The sequence below is a fragment of the Apis florea genome, unplaced genomic scaffold, assembly GCF_048593485.1.
Source record: "Apis florea isolate Af1SG1 unplaced genomic scaffold, ASM4859348v1 contig_3078_pilon, whole genome shotgun sequence".
NCBI classification, from domain to species: Eukaryota; Metazoa; Arthropoda; class Insecta; order Hymenoptera; family Apidae; genus Apis; species Apis florea.
The window spans coordinates 3,022,809-3,049,769 of record NW_028256702.1 but is presented as its reverse complement, the minus strand read 5'-3'; the positions used below and the strand labels follow the sequence as shown (position 1 = coordinate 3,049,769).

Below are 26,961 nucleotides of genomic sequence, written 5' to 3'. Positions count from 1 at the left end.
ATCCACACATTAACCATGCATTAGTCTCAATTTAATCAGTATAGAAAAATAGATATGTTCATCAGCACAGACTTATTTTGAACATTGTTGCATAAATCAACACCGAGCAAGTCCTCGCTTATAAAAGATTCAATTCGATTGGATGCTCAATACATTCACATGGCATAACCAAAAAAAAACACGTCAGATATCACCTAACTAGAAATTTGAATTTGGATAAACTTGCCAAATTTTGGAAAATAGAAAAAATATCTGCAAAATTCGAGCAAGGAAAAATTATTGTAAAATTCTCAGAAAACATACAATAAACAACAGATGGGCGTTACATAGTTAGTATATTGTTTTCAAAATAGCATACTTTAATTAATTGATTCGTGCGAATAGGAAGCAATTGTATTTGAGAGAAAATTAGTCAGACATCAAGCAACCGCAATTGCAAGCACAATATTATTTATTTTGACAGAGTATGAAAGATTAGAAAACATATGATTCAACTAACGTTTCAAGATGAGGAAGATCATTCATACTATCTATCATACCACGCTGCCTCCAAGATTAGTAGCACGATAACGAATGGATTAGTAAAAACTTCATCGGGCCTATTGTTAAATGATACTAAGATAGTATCATAAGACCGTTCAGGACGATTTATTTTCTATTTTACTTTGCCAATACAAATATGTCATGTAAGTATAGTCATATAGAAAAAAATATATCGCCAAATATATTAATTAGAATCGAGGATCGCAAATTTCAACGTATTTTGTGATCGAATTGGAACGAACCAGAATATATATGAATTAAATGCAAACATCTATGATACCACGTCTGCATTATTTCTAGCCATATGCGTATTACGAGAAATAGGAATCCGATGAGCTAAAATCTTTCCAGAGAACAGTCGAATCATAATGAAAAACTTTTATGTCGATGATTTACTAACAAATGTGGATAATACTTTGAAACTTTAGTACAAATAATGGGAGATATCGGACTAAGACAAACTAAATTTCTTTTGCGAAAATGGGCTTCCAATTATTTAACCATTTTAGCTGATTCCCATTATTGTTCAGATAGAAATAGCAGCTGAAAAGAATCCTAAAATATTAGATTTATTATAATCGACCACTGATAATGAGCTTCAATTTTCTATCATTTTTACCATACATGACTGAACAAGCGATATTATTCGAAATAGATTTACGATTCGTTAGGATTAATAGTATCAGTTTGGACAATTACTTAGGCAAATTCGCATGCAAAATTTGTGAAAAATTCAATTAGAATGAAACGAATCAGTCCTTCAGGAAATCTATTCTGATTAAATGTTATTTCGATTGGATTTAGAACAATTAATAGTTCTCAAAATTTTGCGCCGCGCAGCAAACATAGAAGACACAGAGTTACATAGCTTCTCCGATACCTTCGAGAAACGGAGTATATGTATTATTGTATAAAGCATGGCTACTCTGCGCGAAATTCAAAATAGTTCCACTCAAATTAATTTCTCTTTAACAGTTGGAGCTTTATGATACGCTTTTACTAACGCAATTGATGTCAAAGGTTAAAGCTGCTTACTTTAAACATTATTCATAAGTATTATTACAAGTCAGATTTCATCATCGTGCTTGTATGAATAAATGATTCACCTAGCAGATGAAAGATCTTCATGGTTAATAGAGTTGTGGAAATACAAGGCATATGCGATCATCAAGCATGGCGTTACATGATACATAATAATTCGGCCGATTGTATATCTCGTAGTGCGGGTTCTCAATCTCTACAATCATTCTTCTGTGATGGTCCACGTGATTAGCAGCAAGTACTAATGAGTGACCTGTTTCAGAGAATAAATCGACAACTATAGAATATAAAAATTGTCTTAACGAGTTGTTAACAAGAAAACAATTTATTGCAAAAGTATATGAATATGTATGTATATCTGCTTCAGATTATAGCTTTATATTAGATTTAATAATTCATGCATAAAAACGAATAGAGATTCGAAAAATCAGAGAGAATTTAGAAATTTGACTATTGCCGAGTTGATGCAAGCTCGTAAAATGTATTAAAACGTCTTCAGAAAACCTTTTCAGCCGAGTTATTATGTCTAAGAACAGGCAAAACTAATAAATGCTAAAATCTAATAAATTATTTCCATTGTGTATATTTTTTACAATTTTTTAAACAAAGATAGAATTATAAGAGTAAATTGCGAAACGCACCCACAATTTCAGAAAAGACCTGTAGCACTTTCCAAGCACTCATTTACAGAAATCATAATAAGAAACGAATATTAGATTATTACATGCGGGATGCCAATAGACAATAGTATCATTGCGGAAGCAATATTGATCCATGCTAATTCTCGATCAAAAAAATCGTAGAAAAATATATAAAGTATTTTCAGACAAAACCACGATCCTTAGAATGCGTAATGGGTCAGTTATTTGCAATTCGAATAACGCCGGTTTGGCCATTTTCTACATGCGGTACTACGCGGATTCGTTTCTAATATGTGAAAGAATCTATAGCAATATCGTAATGAAATCTTATTTATATATTATTGTATGGATGGCAGTCCGTGCTAACATCATAAATGGCGGTCCAAGAAGACGGCAGCATTAATGTAACTCCGTCAAATGAACTTTTTGAGAGGGCAACAAGGACATCCGTCCTCTCCGGGAACTCCAATAAAGCAAAGCGCATAGAGTACCGGAGGTATTCGTAAAGAATTTCCAGTATTTTCCGGAAGTGGCAATGGAAGATCACCGTGGAGTGTTTTAGCCAATAAAAATCCGGCATTATTCAGGCCTTTCCCTTTCTCAAAAGATCTATGAGAATTTCCCCTACATTAAAAAAAAAAAAAAAGTTCGTGTCAAAAAAAATCACTTCTATTAATTATGTTACAATTTTAATAACTCTAATGTTATGATTCAAAATTGATATAATCCAAATATAATATAATATAGTCCAAATATAATATAATAATATTTGCTATTTTCTGTATTTTTTATTATATTCTCTAAGTATTTTTTAAAAATGAATAACTTTAATAAAAAAATTTTAATAACTTTTTTTGAAAATCTGAGTCACAAATTTATATCAAGAAGTAACTTTAATACTAAATAAGATATGCAATAGAATAATAGAATCATCACTTTAAAAGATAGATTACTGTTCAAAAATATTTTATCAAATGACTTAAACAATTTCAGTGAATTCATATATTAACTTACAAATAAATTATTCGATTTGTTGGATTTCTTTGATTTAAAAATATCTTTGATATGTCCGAGATATATTTAAATTTAATTTCTTTTTAGAGCTTCGATCATCAGTTTTACAATTATCAATTTTATTATTCATTAACTATCTCAATTCATAATAAATTCACAAATTGATTTTTATGAAATTTTTTAATATGATATTAATGATCAATGATGATATTAAAAAACAAACGAAAATATAGATGCTATAGTTGACTCACAATATAATAATAAATTCTTTTTCTCCTAAGCTAGAATATATAATTTAAATATTATGAATGTTATAAAAAAAAATCAAAGAAAAAAATTAAGTTATGGCAAATATTCTGAAGTGAAGCAAAAATAAGAGAATTCAAAAAATCTTTTCAAAAATAATTAAAGAATTTATCTCCTAAATTCAATATTAATTACTCTTTGGAGAGTTGTCAAAAGACTAGTCAAACAAATAATTTTTCTTTCCTCTTCATTTTCCACATTATAGTTAAGCATGGAATCCTACAGATAATCTCATTCGCTTCTTATTTATTATATTCAAACCAAAATATTTGAATATATTTCAAATCACTATCAAGCCTTTTTTATCAAATTTTTTTTCCAAATTAAAAAAATGATTATATAAATCTAAATTTCTAAAAAAAAAAGGCTCCAAGACAATAAATGATAAAATGATCAAAGAGCTAAAATTAATCTAATCTAACAAAAAAAACAATAATATTCATTTTTAATACCATTTTTCTTACTTATATCCATCCTTATGGAAACTATTAGTTATTGTATTCATTCGTAAATTAGAAAAATTTCTATTCAAAAAATCTTATCAGTCTTTTACCAAGTCTATTCAAACTTTACTTTTAAAAAAAAATGCTAAATAAGCTGCCTATTATATTAGAAGAAACAATGATCATTACAAATCAATTTAAATTTCAGAAACGACATTCAATAATAAAACAAGTATATCAAATTATATATAACATTAGTCGAGAATTGGAAAAAAGAAAAAAAATACTGCTCAACAATATTCCTGAACATAAAATATTGGTATATAAAGATATATGCTAGATTATTATATTCAAATTCAAAAAGATATTGTATGGTCTCTATTTAATTATACATTATTATTTAAATAACAGAAAATTTTTACATGTAACAATTGCAGTTTTTCCTATTGAAGCTAATGTATTACAATAATATATTACAGTATTTGTTTTTGAATCATTCTCATATTCTATCTGTATGTTTCGACATATCAACTACAAGTAATTCTATTATAACTCTGCAGCTAAAGATCCCCAAATAGCTTTTACAATTCTTCAAGAATATCTAAATAACATTATAGCAATAGTGGCATATCAACATAAATAAAAACAAATTTAATATGTTATTTTCATTTTATATAAACATATCCTTAAATAATACTAAACAATACAAAAATCCCAATTAAATCTCATTTAAAAATGATACTGATGATTACAAATAATACTTAAAATCTTAAAAATTCTATTAAACCAAAGATTAATTTGAAAACATCATATCAAGACTAAATTTTTTTAAAAATAAAAATAAATTCTATTGATTCCTAAATAAATTTTAAACTTTAAAAAAGTAAACTCACTTTATAAAGCCAATTAAAAAATTTGTATCGATTTCAATTGTAGAATATAATCAATTTTTATTTTAATATTGAGATCCTTCAATGATTTCAATCCAAATCTATGATAATCAATGAACTCATGTACAAGGATCTAAAAATATCTAAGAAGAAATTAAATGTTGAACCAATTATGCTAATTCTTTACTTTCATAGCTTTTTAATAGATCAAATTATCTTTGAAAAAAACATTATACATTCAACTAAAAAAGAAAAAAAAAATACTATATTTATGTTTATTACAATGTAGTAATTCTATTTTAAGATTATATCTCATGCTATAATGCAACATTATAATTATTAAAAATTTTCTGTGAAAATTAGTTTTTATTAATATTTTTATTATTATTATAAAAAAAAGAAATTAATGAATATTTGAAGAATGAAAATACACAAGTTTTTTTTTATATATTATTAGATTTGTTAACAGATATATCACAATATATTTGCTTATCAATTATGATTTTAGCATAATAATTGTCCTACATATTATGTAAAATAATCACGATTATCTTTGATTATAACAGAATTCAATGAATTGATTGCAATAAATAATTTTTATGATTATTCTGTTCATGACTAACATTTTACTATGTTAGTTATTTTAATTATTAGATTTAAGACATATGAAAATCAATACATTTTTATTCAGATTTTGATAATCTAGCAATTTATGATATGAAAAGTAGATTGTTCTATTTAAAAAAATCAAATTAAAAATCATTTCATTTAAAAGATGATCTCGAAATCTCTGAAATAACTCACAAAAAAATACATACTTTATTTTCTTTAAAACCATATCCTTAAAATTTCATATCTTAATATTCTCATAAAGTTTACTTTAATAGTTTTCAAAATAATTCAAAATAATCAAATTAGATATTATATATAATATTTCGCTCTTATGCACAAATATATTAGCTGGCCAAATCTTAAACATTTATAACATTATTTTATTGCTTCTATAAGACTAATATTTAATTATATATGTCTACATTCAATTAGTAATCTTAATGTTAATAAATTTTAATATTTTATTATATTAATATATTTATATTTTAATATAATTTTTTTTATTCATATACAGTCTTGTTATTTCTAATTTGTCTTCTTTTCAATGCATCTAATGCATATAGCTTTTGATTAGATTTATCTAGTTTTCAAATTTCTTAATAAATTCTTCCTAATCCCAAATTATATGATAATATTTTTTCTTTCTCCTTTTCTTTTAAATACGTACTGAATTGTCCATTATCTTTATTCATTTCTTAGTTTTATTTGTCTCCATTTTTGTGATCTTTACTTTTAAAATTTCTCATTATTTTTTTATTATCTCTTTATATATTTTTATTATTTTCCAACTTATGTCAATATCCTTCAAGATTTATATTCCATTTCTTTGAATTGTTAAGAATGAAAATCATTGAGCATGTTGTTATTTTTTTATTTATACTTTCATGATTATTGCGTTCAAATTTTTATATTTACTCATCTTTCTTTGTACTCTTTCTTATAGCTTCTTTCATTCTTTATTTTTTTTTTTTTCTATATATATTTATATTATTTTATTTTTCCATTTTCTGTTTTTAATTATTTAACATCTTCATGTTTGAATGATATCTATTCCTATAACAAATTTATAAGAAAATTTAGTTTTAATTTAAATTTGAGAACTGAGAATAGTGTTCATAGAATGCTAATCTGCTCTATTCATCAAAATGTACAAGAGATTCAAAATAAAACTTGGAATTTTTGTTGTTTAATACTTTTCATTTATAAGAATACTCCAAAATTTACAAATTTTTTGATTCAGAATCAATCAAGTATCTATCAATTAATATTTTTTTTCTTCGGTATCTCTTATTAATCGTGAATCTCTCTTATCCTTCTTTTGAGTCATTATAATAAGTGGATTGAATTTTATTCAGTTTTCCTTTGATATTTTTTTTTTAATCTTAATCCATTCCTAGTGTATACAAATGAAAAAAAAACATGACATAGTGCATATTTACAAAGGAAAGTGCGTCAATAATTTTTAAAAAAATTATGATTTTCTTAGAATATATGAAATATACATAAAAATATAAAATAAGATAAATATTTATAAAAAAATATCACCTTTTGATCTCAATGATTTTTTAATATATTATTACGATCATCATGCTGAATAATATTATAAATTTTTTATTTATCAATCGTTCTTTACTAAAAAATTATTAATATAAAAAGGAAACCATATTCAATAATTTTGAAAATTGTTAAAATCATCACTTTGAATTTTTTTTTATATATATAATAAACAAACTTTTTTAATTTTTGAGATATTTACTGCTATTATATATACAAGCATTTCTTAAGGTTTTCTTTTAAATTAAAAATAAATATTCATATATTATGAACATATATATATTATAGAAATGTATTTTATTCTCTTAGTTTTATTTCCACCATATAAAAAAATTTAGTCTAATTTACTTCTGAAAAAAATTAAAATAGAACTTGGATTAAGTTAAATTTTTATAGAATAGAAAAAAGAATCCATCATTGCATATAGTATATGTTGAAAATATATAAATATTGTATATTGTATATTGTAAAAAATGAATTATATGAAGAAATATGAAGAAATTTTCAAAATTTTAAATATTTTTCAAGTATTTTCAAGCTATTTTATTAATTTCGATTGTTATTTATAAAATACATAATTATTAAAATGTTATTAATATTATTAAATATTATAATATTATTAATATTATTAAAATGTTATTAATAATCATTAATAATAATATAAAAAATGAAAAAAATTCTCACAAATTCAACAATATATTTTTATATCACAAACATTTTATTCTTTTATAAATAATATTTTTTTTGTATAAATGCTTAATAAATAAACTCATATCTTGTTATCAAAACAAAAAATTCATAGAATTTCATTTTAAAATGACAAAATATATATGTGTATATATATATATATTGTATAACATTCAAATACAATGATCTGTTGATTATATATTGATTATCAATTATTGATTACTTCATCTTTTTTGTTGAGAAGTCATAAAAAGTCAATCTCAAAATCAATAAGAAATGTAGAAACATAGCATAAAATTCAATAAAAAAAGTGCATTAAATTTTCTATACATTCTATTAAATATAAATGATATTCTAAAAATTATGTATTTATTCCTAAATTTATATATCTTTTTTGATCATAATTCTTCAACAATGGTAACTAAAATTTTCATAACATTATTCATGATGATAATCTTAACAACATATTAGAAGATCATGAAAATCAATGGTATTTTTTTTATAAATAATTATCCAAAATAAAACATGTTGAGAGGCTTAACTATTTTCTAGATTATATATACTTTATATATATTATTTTATATATACTTTAATCAAAAACTAAGCTAATTTGACTTAGTTCATAAATTATCTTTAAAAATTTCTTGATTAATTAAATTCTTAAATTATGTTTATCTATTATTTCAACTTTTCTTTTTTTGTCATTCATGATGGATATTTAAACAATATACAATATACTTTGTACTCATATTTGTTCGGCAGAAACATTTACTTTCTATTTATTTATTGATGTTGAAACTATATTTATAGAATTGATTTATAATATTATTAAAATCCAATTCACACGAAAGTATAATATTCCTCTATTTGCTTCTCATTAACTTGCTTTTTTTTCTCAAGCATTCCTCTTCAATTTTTATTGATATACCTTTTTCTCTTCTTGTTCTTCAGTATTAGTCTTAAGTATTATATTTTATTATGTATTTTTATTATTATTTAAATAGTATTATAGATAGTATTACTTTTAATATACAAATAGTTTTTTAATGTAATTTCTGATTTTCTTCTTTTTCTTTTTTTTTCTTTTTTTTTTTTTTATTTTTATTCTTTCTTTTCCTATCTCTATTTTATCTCTCAATTTCTTTTTCGTACTTCACTTGCTACTAAAATAATATATTTCAATATCCATTTATTCATTTACTTTATTTTGTTTTATTATTTTGAAAGCTTTCTTATTTTTGTCCATCTTCTTATTTATCTTTTATCATCTATCAAAATTTTATTTACACATACACATATGTTTATATGTTACATGTACATATATTTTTTTCACTGTATTCAGTTCATTCTTATATTTTTTTTCTCTATTCTAACTTCTCTTACACTATCTTCAGCTCATTTTATCTTCTTTTTAAAAAAAATATATATATATTTCAGAGATTGGTATACTCATTATTTTTTTAAATCTGTAAGAAAATAAAAATAATTTAACAATAACAATAACAAAAATAATTACAATAATAAATAAAAAGATAAATACAATTTTAGATAGCTTAAAAAAAGAAACTTGTCCACAAATTTAACATATTATGAAAATCAAAATTATAATTAAACTTTATTTTATAGTGTCAAAAATTATTAATTTTCTTTTGTATTTTTTATAATAGTTTTTAACGAATAAAATCCAAATATATTAATTTTAAGTTTAAGAATCTATCAATTCAAAACTTATTTCTATATAAAATTATCGATTTTATAAATTGATAATATACTATACTTGATAAATTGAATATTTCATAAATTATTAAAACATCATACTAATTTATATCTAATCTGTTCAATAAATAGTTTGCAAATAGATAAAGCCATTTAGAAGCGATAAATCAAATTTCGATTGCATGTATTATACATCTTTTATTTTTTTGATTAATTCACATAATAAAATATATATATTCGTATAATAATATAATTATTTATACAATATTGAATCGATTCAATAAAAATAATTTATTATTTAAAATTTATTACAGTAATCAATTTATTTATAATAATCATTGTTAGATTTTGTTACTTACGATAAAAAAAAAATTTATCAATTTTTCAATTTTGAAGATATTATTTAATAAATTTAAATAATGATCATCACACGATTTCACTCATTGAACAAACATAAATCAATATGGTGTTCTAATAATTTGTCAAATAAAAAAGCACCAATGCATTTCTAAACTTAATTTTATGTTAATGAATTAATATTTTTGAATTCTATAAATCAAAAACTAGAAATAAAAAAAAGTTAATAATTTTATTCTCAAATAAAGTTCAATCAAAAATTATTGTTTATTTCTTTTAAATAGAATTGTATAGTAATAAAAATTATGTTAACATAAGTAGAAACAAAATAACGATTATGACAATTGTGTAGGAAATATCAAAACATTTCCCATCCTTTAATTCATTCATTTAATTCATGCCAAAAATATCGATATTAAGATATCGAGTATGCACTTCGATTTGTTTCTATATTCAGTTGCTGCTTCAAAAATGCCAAAAGAATATTCACTTCGATACAAATTACATCGCAATTTTCTTTGCTCACATATAGTAAATATATTCATAAAATTTGCTGATTTCTTAAAGTATGTATATTATGTGTTTAACTTATAGTAGAAAACTTTTCAATTAATAATTTTATAATGAATTTATGATAATAGCCTATGACTTATGTTCGCAATCAAAATGGCGTAACATCTTAAACTTAGACCATATATACAATACTGTGAATAATTATAAACTTATCCATATTTTTCTAATTTTCATCAGAAAGAAACAAAGATAGAAAAATATATACTTATATACTTTCAAAATATCACATACAAAAAAAATAAGAAAAAAATGTTCTTAAATCTGAAAAAAAGAAGAATATCCTTTAAAAATTACATTTTGTAAAAAAATATAAACTTGATATGTAATTTTAACATTTTTATATTCTATTAATTTTTCTTTATTTTTTATTATTTGTGATAAACAATAAAAAAACACTAATAATCAATGTATTTTCTTCTGTCATCTCTGTTCAAATAAATTCTATTCATTTTTTAACTTTAATAACATTATTAATTTGTTTTTAATCATAAATTTGTTTTATCAGAATATAAAATTAAATATTAATTAGATATTAATATAATAATATTAAATTTAAGATTTAATGCTAGCATGATAATAAATTAGTTTCAAATTCTTTAAATCACATTAATATTCCATTGATAAAATATTTAAAAAAAAATCTTTGTATCATTTATCAATGTAATAAATAACAATAAATAATTATATAATAATAATAATGAGTTAAATTGAATATATAAGTTGAGTTTAATATGAAATATAGGAATATCCTAAGAAAGTAATTTTTGTTGAAATATTTAGAAAATATATCAAATATTTTTATGAAAACTAATATTGTAAAAACATCACATTGATACTAGACTAAAAATGTAGAAAAAAAATATAAAAAGCATATAGAGATTTTACAATGAAAAATGAAAAAAAATTTAATTGAATAAATCTGATACTTATAATAAATATTAGTATAATCTAATAGTAAAATTCGATCAAAATTAATAATCTAAAGAAATAAGAAAAAATCATATTCTAAAAATTTTTAATATTTAATTTTCCAAATATTGTAATTTTTTATTTTTTTTATTTTTTATAAAATTGATATATACAAATTAAATTGATTCATTAAATTAATACAATTGTATTTATTATAATAATAAAATATAATGATGACAAAAGAAAATCTAAATAACTTATTACAAATATTCCTAGTTATTTATTACAAAAGACCAAAACTAAAATAAAAATTGATAAAATACTAAACATAAAAATATTAAAATATTAAAATATTAAATTACATTGAGTTTATATTTTTTTCACAATTTAAAATAAATTTTAAGAAAACATTTTTTTTTCTCAGATTTATGGGAAAAAAATTTTATTTTTTGTTTCCTAATTTTTCTTCTATATATTTATGGAAACTTTTTTTTCAATTTTTATTTTCTTCTTATGAAAATTATAAAAATATGGATAAATTTATAATTATTGTATTTATAAACATGGCTTCAGATAATTGCATGAAGATAAAATCATTTACGTGACATCACATATGAGTAAAATGATGATCGAAAATTTTGTGTACTCTCAAAATAATATATAAATATTTATATTTTTATTTATATATAATATCCAATTTAATTTTTAATTATTAATTGTTCAATCTGAAATATATATTTTATTTTATTTTAATATATGCTTAATATATTTTATAATTCTTTCTCATTTTTAATCTTATAATTTTATATAATTTTAACATTGTAATATATATCTTGAAAATTATAATTTCAAAAAAAAAATTAAATTTTAATAGAAATATTGATATTCAATTTGTAATTTGTTATAACTAATTTTAATTTAAAAAAAAATAATAAAGAACAGTATTAAACTATTATAATAAAATTATTATACTTTTTATAATTATTGATTGCAAAATAAAATAGTTTTGATAAATTTACTTCTTATATAGAGATTTCAGGATAAGATATGATAATATAAATCTTTAACATAATTATATGCTTTGGATGAATAAAATTTTAAAGTAATTATAAAGCTTTTTAGTTTATCAGGATAATGCTTTTGTCATTCTTTGTATTTCTTCATATAACATATTTGCAATAACAACAATTATTAATAATTATTAAAAAATTATTCACAGAAATGAATTCTGATATGTAATTTATATAGCTGCTTGTAATGTTTGATACAATATTTATTATTTTGAATTTTTTTTTGATATCACATTTTTCTTGTTATTTTGCTTTAATTTAATTCATGGATTTTTATACATAGGCCATATTTATAAATATATGGTTTAAAGTTTATATACAAACAACTAATATTATAAGTATTATAAATTTCGAATCAAAATCCGAAATGTCTATAACTTAATTTTAAACAAATTACATTAATATTTGTAAAATTTCAGGTTATGACTAAATAAAACAAACTGTCAAAGTAATAATAGACAAAAAAATATGCAAACTTATCCTTTATCCTTTTCCTTGTATTTAATCATTTCGCGAGTATTAAGTTTGAGTTTGGTTAGATTTTAATTTCAATCCATTGTAAAGTATAAAAAAAATATATAAAGTTTTAATCTTTAATTCTTGTCATAGAATTCTTTCATTCTTTCACACTTAATATTGTATACATGTAATATAGTAATTTATATAGTTATTAAATAATTAAATAAAAAATATATATTTTTTTTTGGTAAAACAAATTTTAAATTTAAATATATTTTCTTTACAAAAGAATATTTTTCCATTATAATTGATAAAAAAGAATTTTTTTTTAAGAAATTAAAGAAATTAGTTTTAAAAAGAAAGATAATTTAAATTTGATACGCACTGATATTTTAACCAATCAAATTGATTGTAAAAATTCAGTATCATTATTTAACTTGCAAAAATCCCCCAAATTCACAAATTTGTATTCAAATAATTCTTGAACTATTTAATAAAGATAATCATTTTTAGATTTTATAATTAACTATCAAAATTTATAAAAACATTAAAAAAAAATTTTAATACCTTTGAAATTTTAAAATTTAACTAATAAAAGTTTATGAAAAATATTTACATATATATTCTTATTTTAAATTTATTTTATTATTAAATATATTGTATATTAAATATACAATATTTCAAATACTTTTCAATACTTTTTAATAAGTTTATAATTAAATATAGTTTATATTATTTTATGAATTAATCCTTTTATATTTATTATAAATTTTAATTTTTATTAAAAATTAAAATTAATTGCTATTGTTATTATTGTCAAAACATTTTTTTTAAATCGTAATTTTGGCATATCAATTGACATTTATTAACATTTATATTTTTTAATCATAATCATTAAATATTTTTTTAAAAATATATAAATTTGATAAATTTAAATATAATGAAATATAATAATTCTATATAAAGAAATATAGTAATAATATAAATAAGTTTTAATTGCAATGTATAATCTGCAATGTACATTATCAATGGAGTAACGTAAGATCATATTTTTTGGGTATGGAATAGCGCTTGTAAAATACAATATGTCTACCTCTCAAAAGAAGAGCTTGTTAATTAATCATTTTTTGGATTCCTTATATAAAATTGTTAATTACATGGAAATTCCATTTTAATTTAGTGATTTTTTTAATTATTTGACATGTAAAATGAGTTTTTCCGTGAAAAAAACAGGTGGTAGAATGTGGCATGAAGCGCGAAAGCAGGAAAAAAAAATTCGTGGAATGCTAGTAGATTATCGTCGTAGAGCTGAACGTCGACGAGATTATTATGAAAAAATTGTAAGAAATTAAATTGATTAATGATTTTTACATAAATTTTACATAAATTACTAATTAATATTAAATTTATTTATATTTAAATCTAAACTTTTTTTTTAATTTTTAACCTAAATTCATTTCTAACTCATTCATTACAGTTTCTTAAATTATCAATAATATATATATAAAATATAAATTAAATAATTTGCACAATTCTAACTATATTTTTTTTCTTTTGCTATATATTTTATATATATATATATTGTATATATATATAAATTAATTACAAATGCATACTTTTTTGATTCTCTTATGTATTTTATTTTTATACATTTATATTTTTCGTAGAAATCAGATCCTACACAATTTCTACAACTTCATGGAAGACCTTGCAAAATACATTTGGATCCAGCAATTGCTACAGCTGGTGATAGTCCTGCAAATATGTAAGTAAATATAGTATAATTAATAATATTAATATGCAATTAGTAATATTAATTGTAATATATAAAATGTTAATATATTTATAGGACAGTTATAAATTAATTCTAAAATTCAAAATAAATACAAAAGTTAATATATAAAGATATATAATATATAATATATAAAGATATTGATTACTTATTTATTTATTATTTATTAAATTATAAACTATAATTGTTTAAATTTATGTTAGAAAAGAAAGACAGAGATAGCAAGATGGATTATGAAATAGATAATGGGATATTTTACTCTATCTGTTTCTCATTTTATCTAATATAAACTTCAATTGCTTATAATTTATTAAATAAATCTCCATTGATATTTTTGTATATCATTTTTGTTTATTTTGGCTTTTAGAATTAATCCCTCAAAAATATCTTATGAATATTTATATATATTATTAAATCTATCATCTAAATATTATTCCTTCAATGATTCAAATATCAAAGTTGTTTTTTTAATTCATTTTTTTTTCTAATACATGAATTCATTATTCTCTATAAAAGATATAATTATAGCAAAAAATTATTGATTTAAGAGATATTTTAATTTTAATATTGCAAAATAATATTAATATTTATCTATTATCTATTTATTTATCTATTTTATTTTCTTAACAATATCTTTTTATTATTATTTCAAGTATGATTTTATTAAAAAATTTGTAAAATAAATTTTCATTTTATATTATTACTTTAGATATTTTTGAAATTTTTTTTAGAATAATCTCAGAACAAAAATGAAAAAAAAAAAACATATTGTTAATCAAAAATATATTGAATATTTAAAATTCAAAATCATTATTGTTATGTTATATTTTACAATAAAATTATTTCACATTTTTTTACATTCAAATTCAAATTCATTATTTTTATGTCATATTTTAAATTTTATGAAATTATACATAAGAAATGATATTATTAATAGATTCAAGATAACATTGTGCTATATTATTTTATATTATATAATTTTAAAATGATTATAATTAATATATAAAGAAGCAATATTTTTTTATATTCATATATATTTAAATAGTAGAACTTTGTGATATTTAGATCAAATTTTGAAAAATATATGTAGTCAAGTAAATTATTGACTTAATAAAGATCAACCATGAATGTATTAATTTTAAAATAAATTCTATATATAATTTCATAGATAGTAAGATTAAGTTAACTTGCATATTTATTGCATAATATTTATTGCAATATATTAAAATATTGAAGATTATAAATTATTTGAAAGACATATTTTATGTATTAAAAATAAATATTAAATAATATAATTAAATATAAATTATGTTAAAAAATGAAGTATTATAATAATAAAATATAAATAAAGTAAAAAATTATTTTATAATTTGAAATTATTTTATATATAATTTTATATATATTATATATATTATATTAATAGGATGCCATGGCAAGGGAATGAAGATAATCTTATTGATCGATTTGATGTTCGTGCTCATCTTGATTGGATACCAGAAGCACCAGATTCTATTGATGTAGATATTGCTCTCACTAGTGAAGACAGACATATCAATTATGAACGTTACCGAATCATTGTTCAAAATGAATTTTTAGGAGGTAGAAAATTGCATTTATTTAAAACTTACATTTTATTATTATTTTAAATTGTTTGATAAAAATCTTCAATATAGTAACGGAAGAAAAATTTTTACATCAAATACATTTGGAAGAACAGTTCGGTTCATCAACAAAATTAGATGCTGCTAGAGATAAGAAAAAATCATGTAATAATGTAGCTATTGGATATAATTATGAAACAGAAGAACCAATATCTGAAACTGTAAAATCATTGGATATTGTTATATCTGATGAAAAAGCAGATGATGAAGATAGTGATATTGATTTAGGTAAAGTTATATTTTATAATTGTTATATACTATATAATATATTGTATAATATAAACATAAATTTAATTTTTCTTTTTAGATATTTGTGTAGATGTATCTCAAATAGAGCCCTCACAAGCACATGAAATGAATTTAGTAGCTCAGAAATATGGGCTTTTGGGCGCTGATTATTTTAGTTTCTTAACACAAGATTTTGAAGAAGCTGAAACATTAAGACAAGCACGTAAACAAGAAGAAGAAAAAGCTATGTATTCGGTAAAATACTTTATAATTTTGCATTTTATAAAATTATATTTATAAAATTATATATATTTATTTTTATATATATTATATCATCATAATCATTAATTATATTATATTAATACATATTATAATAAAATTAATGATTTTGATTATATATTGATATATTATATATTAATTATATATATAGAGTGAAATTTTTAACTTTATCATTTAAAATAGGAGTATCTTGCTAGCTATTATAGTTATTTTTTTTCGGATTGTTAAAATCAGATAGAGAAAAAATTCTCTTCTATTCTCATTTTCAATTGCAAAATGAATCTTACCATAAGACTATACTATAAAAGTAACTATAAGACTAGTTACTATTATAAATAAATATACAAATATAAAAATTTTGCAACAAATTATTAAGAGTATATATATATTTATATAATTATCATCATATTTAGTTTATATCCAATATATATAATAATTATTAGACTATTTATAAAATTGATCAATTGATTCAGAGAAAAAATGTAATTCCTGAAGTAATTCAAATAAGGAATTAGATGATCAAGAATCAATTATCTACAAAAAATTTGACATCTCTAATTTAAAATATCTCATTTCTTTTAGTCAATATTAAAATATTTTTTAGATAAAAATTAAACGATTTAAAGGGAACTGTTATTAATTTTCTTGCAAACAGATATGTACATAACAATAGATATGTATATAAAAGATATATGAAAATCAATTTTATTTTTTAAATGGAATTATATTAATCCTTTGCACTTGTATATCACTATCCTATATTTTATTATTATAAATATATTATAAATATAAATATATTTATGTTAGTATTACATTCTAGAAACTCTTGTTACAATGTTTTCTTTTAGTTTCTGCTTAAATGTGTGTATATATATAAAATAAAATAAATAAATAAAAGATATATATATTATAATAAAATTATAATAATAACATATATGTGTAATATATATAAATATATATTATGTAATATATACACATATTATATAGATTTTTACTGATTAAGAGATTAAGATGCAGATAAAATTTATTTTATATATATTTATATATATAATTATATTTATATATATATTTATATATTTTATTTTTCAAATTTTTTTTTCTAAAACGACAAGTTAACTTATAATATATTCCCATAAAAATGTTTTCATTTTGATTGAATATGAAAATTCCGAATTGATTGGTAACCTTCTTTACATGTTCGTCGTTACATCATCCATATATGAATGACGCTTTCTTCTTCAAAAAAAATAAGATTTTAACCATTTATATTTGTATTTATATTTAAAAAAATTATCAATCAAGAAAAAGAGCCTTCTAGAATGTTATATTATATTATACATATATTTAATAATATATTTATACATATAATTAATATATTAAATATATATATTTATACATATATTTGTTAATATAAATATATGTATAATAATAAAATACAGGATAGCGATTATGGCGACATATGAATGTAAAGAGTTAAAGCGGAATTTTAAAAGAAATTTAATGGAATAAACACTGAAATATAATTATAAAATATACTTCGGAATCACAGAATTTAAAATTTAAGAATAATAGAAACAGAAAATAAGGACAAGTATGATTTGTTAGCGAATCACTGCATTTTTATACAATTTTAAATCTAAAATTATATTATATATGGTAACATAGAAGAGTGTTATTACCATCGATAATATAGAACTGAGTTGAAGTTGCCAATTAGAGACTTATATTCAGACCAAAATATTTAAAATTGATTTTGGAAACGAACGAAGTAGGAAACGAAGAAATAGAAATAGAAATTGAAAACAACTAATTCAAAATCGATATTACAGAAGTAGTTAAAGAAAACTAAGAACTATATAAATATTTCCCAACTAAATTTTATATTAAAATATATAAAATAAAAATATTAAAACTACTTTCGTTTATCGTTCTGTTACGTTCTTACGGCTTTCCGATAGTTTGGGCTCCATGAGCTGGATCACGCTGGACGACGAACGTGTTAAATATAGTAGGAGTGCAAAGTTAATAGAGTAATGCACTATTTTATTTTTCAAATTTTTTTTACTAAAATGACAAGTTAACTTGTAATATATATTTCCAGAAAAATATTTTCATTTTGATCGATTATGAAAAAAAATTCCGAATTGATTGGTAACTTTCTTAATATAAATACGAATACAAAGAGTTAATATACTAATATATTATTTGATATAATATTTTATTACTTAAGAATTTATTTTCAACAAAAATTAACAATTTAATAAATATTTTTTTAAATTTTGTAAGAGTTATATAAAAGCTAAAGCAATATTTATTTATTTATGTTTTCTTTTTAGTATTTCATATTTTATTTTATTTTATTTTACAAAATTATTATTATATTTTATTATATGTTTTCTTTTAGTATTTCATATTTTATTATATTTTATTTTACAAAATTAAAATTAATATAAGTATATGATAATTTAATAACTATTGTCTAGATTACTGTTTAATTCAAACTTAATAGTGACTATAATGTTGAAATCACTTTAAATTCAAAAATATGAAATTAATCAACAGAAATGATGAAATAGACTATAATTTGAATATTTATTGTAATTTGATGCATAAAAGTTAATTTTTAAACATTATTTATATTTTTTTGTAATTATTAAATTAATTATGAATTAATCTGTAAGAATAAATATTATAAGTCTATTAAATTTATATTAAACAAAAATTTATATTTTCAAAAAAATAGCAAATATAAAAATTATTTTTTCCTGAAAAGAATATCGTTAAAAGAATATAGTTATTTGATTTAAATAAAATAATTCACATTAAAATATTTTCATATTTTTGAAAGTTATTACATACAAATAATTATTGAATTTGATTTGATAAACTACAAAATCACAAAATAAGTAATACCATTTAAAACAGATGACCTTATTTTTTATTTGAAATTTTTTTTTGAAATTATTCTAAATTTTTAAGTAATTTATAATTACTTATTTTATTTACAAAAGATTTTTTTCATATTATTATAATGTAAATATCTTCTAAGTGTAATAAAGTAAATTAAGATGTATAATATAAAATTAAAAGAAATATTAAACAAAAAGAAAAAATAGAAGAAAAAAAATTAAAATTGAAAACAAAAGAAAAAAGAATATTCTAGTGTAATATTTAATACTTTTAATATATATATATATAACTAAAAAAAAAAAAAAAAGAAAGAAAGAAACTGTTAATTTTCCCATTAATGAAAATATATAATGAACATAAATTTTTTTTATATAAAATATTTTTTATTAAAAATGTTTTAAATAAATATTATTAAATTAGATGGCAATTATTTAAATAACAAAAAAAATAATTTAACATTATATTTAAAAAAAGAAAAAGATAGGCAATCTTTTCTATTTCCAAAATTCACTAAAATTTTTTTTAATATATATAAATATTTAATTTTTAAAATAAATCATTTAATTTTACAATAAATCATATCAATATAATTGAGAAAATAGTTTATAAAACTCTCTTTACTATCCGCTCTATACTATATATAACTCTATACTATATATAGTGTATATATATAATATATAATAATATATATACTTATAATTATATATAATTTTATATAATATATAATAATTTGGATATAATTTCAATTTAATATATATTTTCATACATATAATATTACATTTTATAGGGTAGAAGATCACGTAGAGAAAGACGAGCATTTAGAGAAAAGAAAATGATTGGTCGAGTTATGAGTCCACCTAGGTATAGTTATTTTTATATTATATTGAAAAAATACATTCATTTAATCAACTATTACTAAGTAAATAAATAATATATTTATATCTTAATTAAATGTTTTATAAAATATTTATAATAATTTGTTTTATCTTTATTAGTTATGCAGCAAGAGAAAGTCCTGAATATAATCCATACAGAAAATCATCATCTAAGTCTCGCTCGAGATCTATTTCACCTGTAAACACTGGTCAAATAACTTACATTACTAGTTTTGGTGGTGAAGAAGAAACTTATGGAAGTTCGTCTCATGTTACTTCTTCTAATTCAAAAAAAGTTAATTATTCTCATCTTAGACATAGAAGATCAGACAGTCCAGCACTGAACGAACGAACAGTAAACAGAAAACTTTCGAAATCAAGATCTAGGAGTTGCTCTCGATCTATTAAATCTAAATCATACAGAAATCGTGACAGAAAACGTAGTACATCAAGATCAAGGTAAGTTTATTAATATATATGTATATATACATATATATATATATATAAATAATTATATAAGATATTAATCCTTTGCCCTCCAATGGTGACTCTCAGGCATCATTTGATAATGCGATAACTCCAGAGATGACTTTCTGGCACCATTTGGATTGATGCAGCAATTCGAATGGCGACAATATTTATTTATGTTTGATTTTTTTAAAATATCGCTTCATGAATAGATTTCTAAGCTCTTTATAAATATAATCTTATAAAATGTAGAATAATATATCAATCAAATGGTTAGATTTTTTTATCTAAAGTTAGACCGTGATCGCGGATCGAACTACATATTCAGCGTTAATTCGAGTTTGACAGTCGTGGCGATAGAAATATTATTTTCAAAGTTTCTGAGTTTTTTAAGTATGGAATACTGTAATAAAATTAGTTCAAATGGATATAAGTTTGATTTTTCATTATTAAATAACGAAATTATTTCTATTCATTAAGAAATTGACAATAGAGAGAAAGAAAATTGAAATGCAGTAAGAAAAGATGAAAAATAAGAATAATAGACAGTGAATATGAGAACAAGTTATTGGGATATTAGTTCAATATGAGTTTTTCGTTATTAAATAATGAAATTATTTCTATTCATTAAGAAATTGACGATAGAGAGAAAGAAAATAATGATAAAAATAGAGATGTAGTATAAGAAGATGAAAAATAAGAATAATAGACAATAAATGAGAGCACATTATTGAGATTGTAAAGTTTGTAATGATATTTTATTGTGATATTTTGGTCTGGAAAACTGAGGGTGCTTCTTACTTTATTATTAAAATATCACATAACAATATATTTCAACAATTTAATATTCAATAAATTATCTTTCTTTATATGTAAAGATAGGTAAAATATAGGTATAGGTATAGGTAGGTATAGGTAAAATATTAAAATATTGAAGTTTTATACATTAATTTGTACGTGAAATCATTTTAAGTTAGCTAAGAAATTCACCGAATGGGTGCGGAAAATCGTCTGGAGTTATTGATTCGTCCGAGCAAAAAAGATCCGGAGTGCAAAGAATTAATATATTCACATTATTGGAAAATTAGAAAAATATGAATTAAGTTTTATTTGTTAAATTATAAATAATTTAAATTTATATTATATAAAGCAAGATAGAACTAGAATGAGATTTTATCTCTATTATTTTATCTCCATCTCATTTCAAGTAATAAAATTGTAAACAAATTTTAATTTTAATTAAATTTCAACTAATATTTTTATAACTTTTTGTATTTATTTTGACTTCTAAAATTTAAAGATTGTCCAAATATATATTAATTTTCTATGTATAAGTATTATATAAATATTTATATCATGGGTATATTTATTAATTAATTATAATTAAAGTATTGTTATACATTTATTAAATAATATAACATGTAAAAAATGTAATACATTAAATATATTTTCTAAAGTTTTTAAAAAAAATTAAATAAAAAAGAAAGATATTTTTATTAATATAAATATGAATAAAAATAAATAGTTGAAATGACTATAATTTATTTCAAAGTTATGACATTTTACGACTTAAGAATGTAAATTTGTTTTTCAAGTATTAATCATAGATTTTTTTCTATGGAAAAGTATTTTAAAAATATTTTATATGCAATAAAATAATTATATTTTAAATATAATTTCAAATATTACAAACAAAAAATCGAAAGCATTGTACAAGATATGCTACAATAGTAAATATTTAGTTTTTGAAATTGATTTTAGTATAATGATGTATAAAAATTACTTTAAAAAATAAAAATTTTAAGTAAAAATAAAAATTTTCTAAAATTTTTTCAAAATAAATCTTCTTTTTTCATAAATTATTAATATTCGATAAATTTACAATATATATTTTATAATAAAAAAATACATTAATTTTAAATATATATGATATAAATTTTTAATAATTTTCATATAATAAAAATTTATTTGAAATATCAAATATTATAATAAATTATAAAAAATCATTGATAATTGATTTATAAAAATCTTTTTAAATAATAGTAGGATTAATAACAGAACATAGAAATTGTAGAAAATTTTTAAAATATAGTGATCTTACATTTATGTAATTCATATTATTATATTTTTATAAATAATGCAAATAATTTGTTTTTTGTTATATATTTTTTAAAGACTTTAAAAAGTATATATTAATGAATATAATTGTATTATATAATATAATTAATATAATATAATATAATTAAAATTATTATATAATTATTTACTTAATTAAAATATTATACAATTATATTCATTAATTAATATATACTTTTAGTTTTAATTTTTTTAGTTTTATTATTTAGTTATTTACAAATATTTTCTATTCTACACATATATTTTCATATATAAATATATTTGTATATACAAAATTTGATCAAAAAATTTTTAAATTCAAATTTTTTATTTATTTTAAAAAATATACTTATTTATTTTATACATACAAATATATTTATTTATTTTATACATTGATATAATTGTATATAGTATTTGTATGTATGTATTAGTATATTTTGAAATTTTTAAAATACTTCTAAAATGCATTTTTTGGTATAATTTTTATTGATTTAAAAATTTTGCCATTAATAAATAATATTTTTGTAAATAAATTAAGGATTAAAATTGGGAACTTTTTAATTTCGAAAATATATTTATTATATATAAATTTAATTTAGATCAAGAAGAACACGTTCAAGGCATAGAAAAAGTACACGATCAAGAACAAGAAGTCGTTCAAAACGATCACGAACTCGAAGTGAATCCAGATCTCGATATAGAAGTTTCACTAGATCTCGCTCACGTACTATTTCAAGGTCAAAAACAAGGTCTAGATCTCACTCACGTCCAAAAAGATCTAGAAGTTCATGTTCGAGTAGTATATCCAGATCAAGATCAAAATCAAGATCTAAATCGCATAACAGGAGTCATTCTAGAGATAGTTATCGTCGAAGACATTATTCTCCATCAAAGTCAGTATCTAAATCTCGATCCAGAACAAAATCTCAGTCTAGATCTAGATCAAGATCAAGAAGTCAATCCAGATGCAAACGATCTCACAGTATCGAAAATAAAATGCCAGCACTGCCAAGGTATAATATACATTTTACTGAACATATATCTTTATTATATTTATTTTTCTAATAATAATTTTAAATGATATTTTTTTAGATATTATGGCCGACGTGGAAAATCGTCAAGTTTGGAATTAGAATTATCAGATAATGAAGAAAAAATTCCTACACCAACACCAAAACCAACGGTTACTAATATCACGAGCATGTAAATTTATATTATACTAATATATATTATTTTATGATTTTAAAATCAATTTTAAATACTTTTTCAATTTTTATTTATATTTTAGGAACAAGCCAAAAGCAGGGTTAAGTACAAATTCTGGTGGCGGACACAAAGTCAGTAAGAACCATAACGCTTACTTAGTCACTTAAAGCACAGAGAATAAATGACAGTATATACTCTTTATATAATTATTCTCTCAATGAAGAACTTTAACAAGTGCTACTTGTTTTCATTCTGTTGTATCATATATATGATACAATTATATTATTGATATTTCACATTTTAAAATTTATTTTAATTTTTTTTATTTAATAGTTAAAAAATAAAAAAAATTTAAATTTTATAAATTTTAAAATATAATGCAATTTTTATTTTACTTATGAATTTGATATTATAATTTCAATTTATCTTAAAGTAATAGATATTAAAATAATTTTTGTTGTAACAAGTTTCTCAGAAATAATTTTTATAAAATTTTTTTACTTTTATTATATTATCAGAATGAAAACATCAAATATTTTAGTGGTTTGATATATTTGTTTTGTAGACATAGTAACGTGAACAAATTCTGCAGTATAGGATATATTTAATATTAATTTTATTATGTAATTGTATAATAAATTTTTTAAGATTTTAATATAAATTTTATTATATGATATGAAATTAAAATTATTGTACAAACATATGTTAATAAGATATATGCATATATACAAATGTTTAAATATCATAAAATTCATATTAAAATTTTAAAAATATTTTATATTTTTAATCAAATTTTTATGATTAAAAACAGACTTTTAAGAGTTAAATTTTTCAGTCACTGAAAATCACACCTCAAGAACGACTTAAGAAAAAAATGCAAGCTTTATTAAATAGGCAATGTAAATAAAATTCATTAGAATTTTTAAATAAATTTATATATTGATATAATATTAAGATTATATTTACATTTTAGATAAAGCTGATAAAAAGGCAGAGCAACTTAGAATTGAGAAAATGGAACAGCAAAGACAAGATAGAGAGGATGAAATTAGAGAAATGTCTTTGAAGTTACGTAGAAAGTATGCTATTATTCTTATTTTATATATTTTTTTTCTTTTAGTTCTATTGTCATCATTGTTTAATTATTTATAGACAAAGAGAACGAAGACATCGTTATGAAGGTCATAGTTCTGACTCGCATTCCTCTATATCACGTACACCAAGTCCTGGTCGTAGCCCGCGAATTATACGTCGAGAAAGAAAAGAAAGAGATATGAGGAATTTTGAAAACGATCGTGAACGAGAAAGAGACAGAGAACGAGATAAACGCGATGATCGTGAAAAGTTTAGAACTGAATCTCGTAGAAGATACAGAGATTCACCACTTCGTTCTTTGAGTCCAAGAAATAGCCGGTAAAATTGCAAATAATATTATAATATTTATTATAATAATATAATATCATTATATTTATTATAATAATAATATAATATTACAATATTTATTATAATAATAATATAATAATATTATAATAAAATAATATAATAATATTATTATTATATTTATTATATTCATATTAAAGAATTCCAGAAATTTTTCGTTATTATCTATTCTTTTAGAGGCCTAGTTGATTATTGACAAGAAAATGCAGTTCTTCCATTTGGTGGATTTAAAATTTCATTAAAAACTTCCTGTATTGCATTCCTTCCATAAAATGATCTAAGAAATGCGATAAAGAAAGATATAAAACTTTATGCTCATAATTTACAATTATTCTTCACTATTGATTAATATTGTTTAATCTTATGTCATAAGAGAGTAAAGCCAGTTGTTTATTTACCTCTCATTATTATTATTCAAACTTATATAAACTTTGTGTCTTATAACTATATGTGATCGTCTAATTCTAAATAAGATTAAATAGTAATGTAAATAAAATTATATTTCAATGAATAGTATTTTTATTTACGCATTTAATTTTGTTTTTATTTTCAAAAAAAGATTTACAATTTGTTAAATATATCATTTATTATAATTATAATTAAATTTTATAAAATATTTTATAAATATTTTTCATATAAAATTGTGTACAATAATGTTTTCAATTTTGAAAAACATAATTGTAATACATATATTTCTTTTTATTATATAATAAATAATTATTTTTCTATAAGTTTAATAAATTCATTATTAATTATTAATGTTAAAATTATATATATAGTGTGCGCGCGCGCCCGTGTAATTGCTGTAACAATGATGTAATTTAAAATTTACAGATTTTAAGTTATTGATTTAGAAAAAGTTATTATTCCTACTTTTTATTGATAAAATTTTTAATAAATTTAATGTTTTTATATAATTCTTATATGTTTTTATAAAGATTTAAATCATATAAAGCTGTTTTTCTTAAAATCGGAATTTTTAAGTTATGTTAATATATATGATATATTATTTAATAGTAATTACTAAAAAAAATGTAATTAAATAAATTAATTCCATTAAATAGCTATTCAAAACATGACAAATTTATATATTTTAAATTATTTATATACACAGAAAAATAAAAAAATCATAAGTTTTACTAGAATTATTTCTTGATAATGCTTTTGTTACT

The 26,961-nt window shown here is 20.0% G+C and overlaps 1 protein-coding gene and 1 long non-coding RNA gene across 6 annotated transcripts; one reads left to right on the top strand and one right to left on the bottom strand.

Annotated features, from left to right (window-relative positions):
• Positions 1-2,151: 2,151 nt before the first annotated feature.
• LOC116415001 (uncharacterized) lies at positions 2,152-13,179 on the bottom strand. 4 transcript variants are annotated; one of them, XR_015292187.1, is made up of 4 exons: positions 8,504-13,179; positions 7,036-7,394; positions 4,882-6,543; positions 2,152-2,849 (listed from the first exon to the last, which is right to left on the bottom strand). It is a non-coding gene; the product is annotated as an uncharacterized LOC116415001 (long non-coding RNA). The 4 variants fall into 4 exon arrangements; XR_015292186.1 differs by lacking the exon at positions 2,152-2,849 and having other exon boundaries at positions 4,352-6,543; XR_015292188.1 differs by lacking the exon at positions 2,152-2,849 and having other exon boundaries at positions 6,443-6,883.
• A 663-nt stretch (positions 13,180-13,842) lies between these two features.
• On the top strand, positions 13,843-26,300 carry LOC100864141 (uncharacterized). Of its 2 annotated transcripts, none has more exons than XM_012491310.3 (14): positions 13,843-14,155; positions 14,483-14,580; positions 16,031-16,206; positions 16,281-16,496; positions 16,576-16,751; positions 20,473-20,546; positions 20,681-21,019; positions 23,743-24,156; positions 24,236-24,346; positions 24,432-24,480; positions 25,185-25,248; positions 25,323-25,428; positions 25,502-25,762; positions 25,967-26,300. In XM_012491310.3, exons 1-14 carry the CDS (start codon positions 14,024-14,026, stop codon positions 25,983-25,985), a joined length of 2,235 nt encoding a protein of 744 aa, XP_012346764.2. In that variant the 5' UTR covers positions 13,843-14,023; the 3' UTR covers positions 25,986-26,300. The 2 variants fall into 2 exon arrangements, 1 of the variants encoding a protein (XP_012346764.2); XR_015292185.1 differs by having other exon boundaries at positions 13,856-14,155; positions 24,432-24,484.
• Positions 26,301-26,961: the final 661 nt, after the last annotated feature.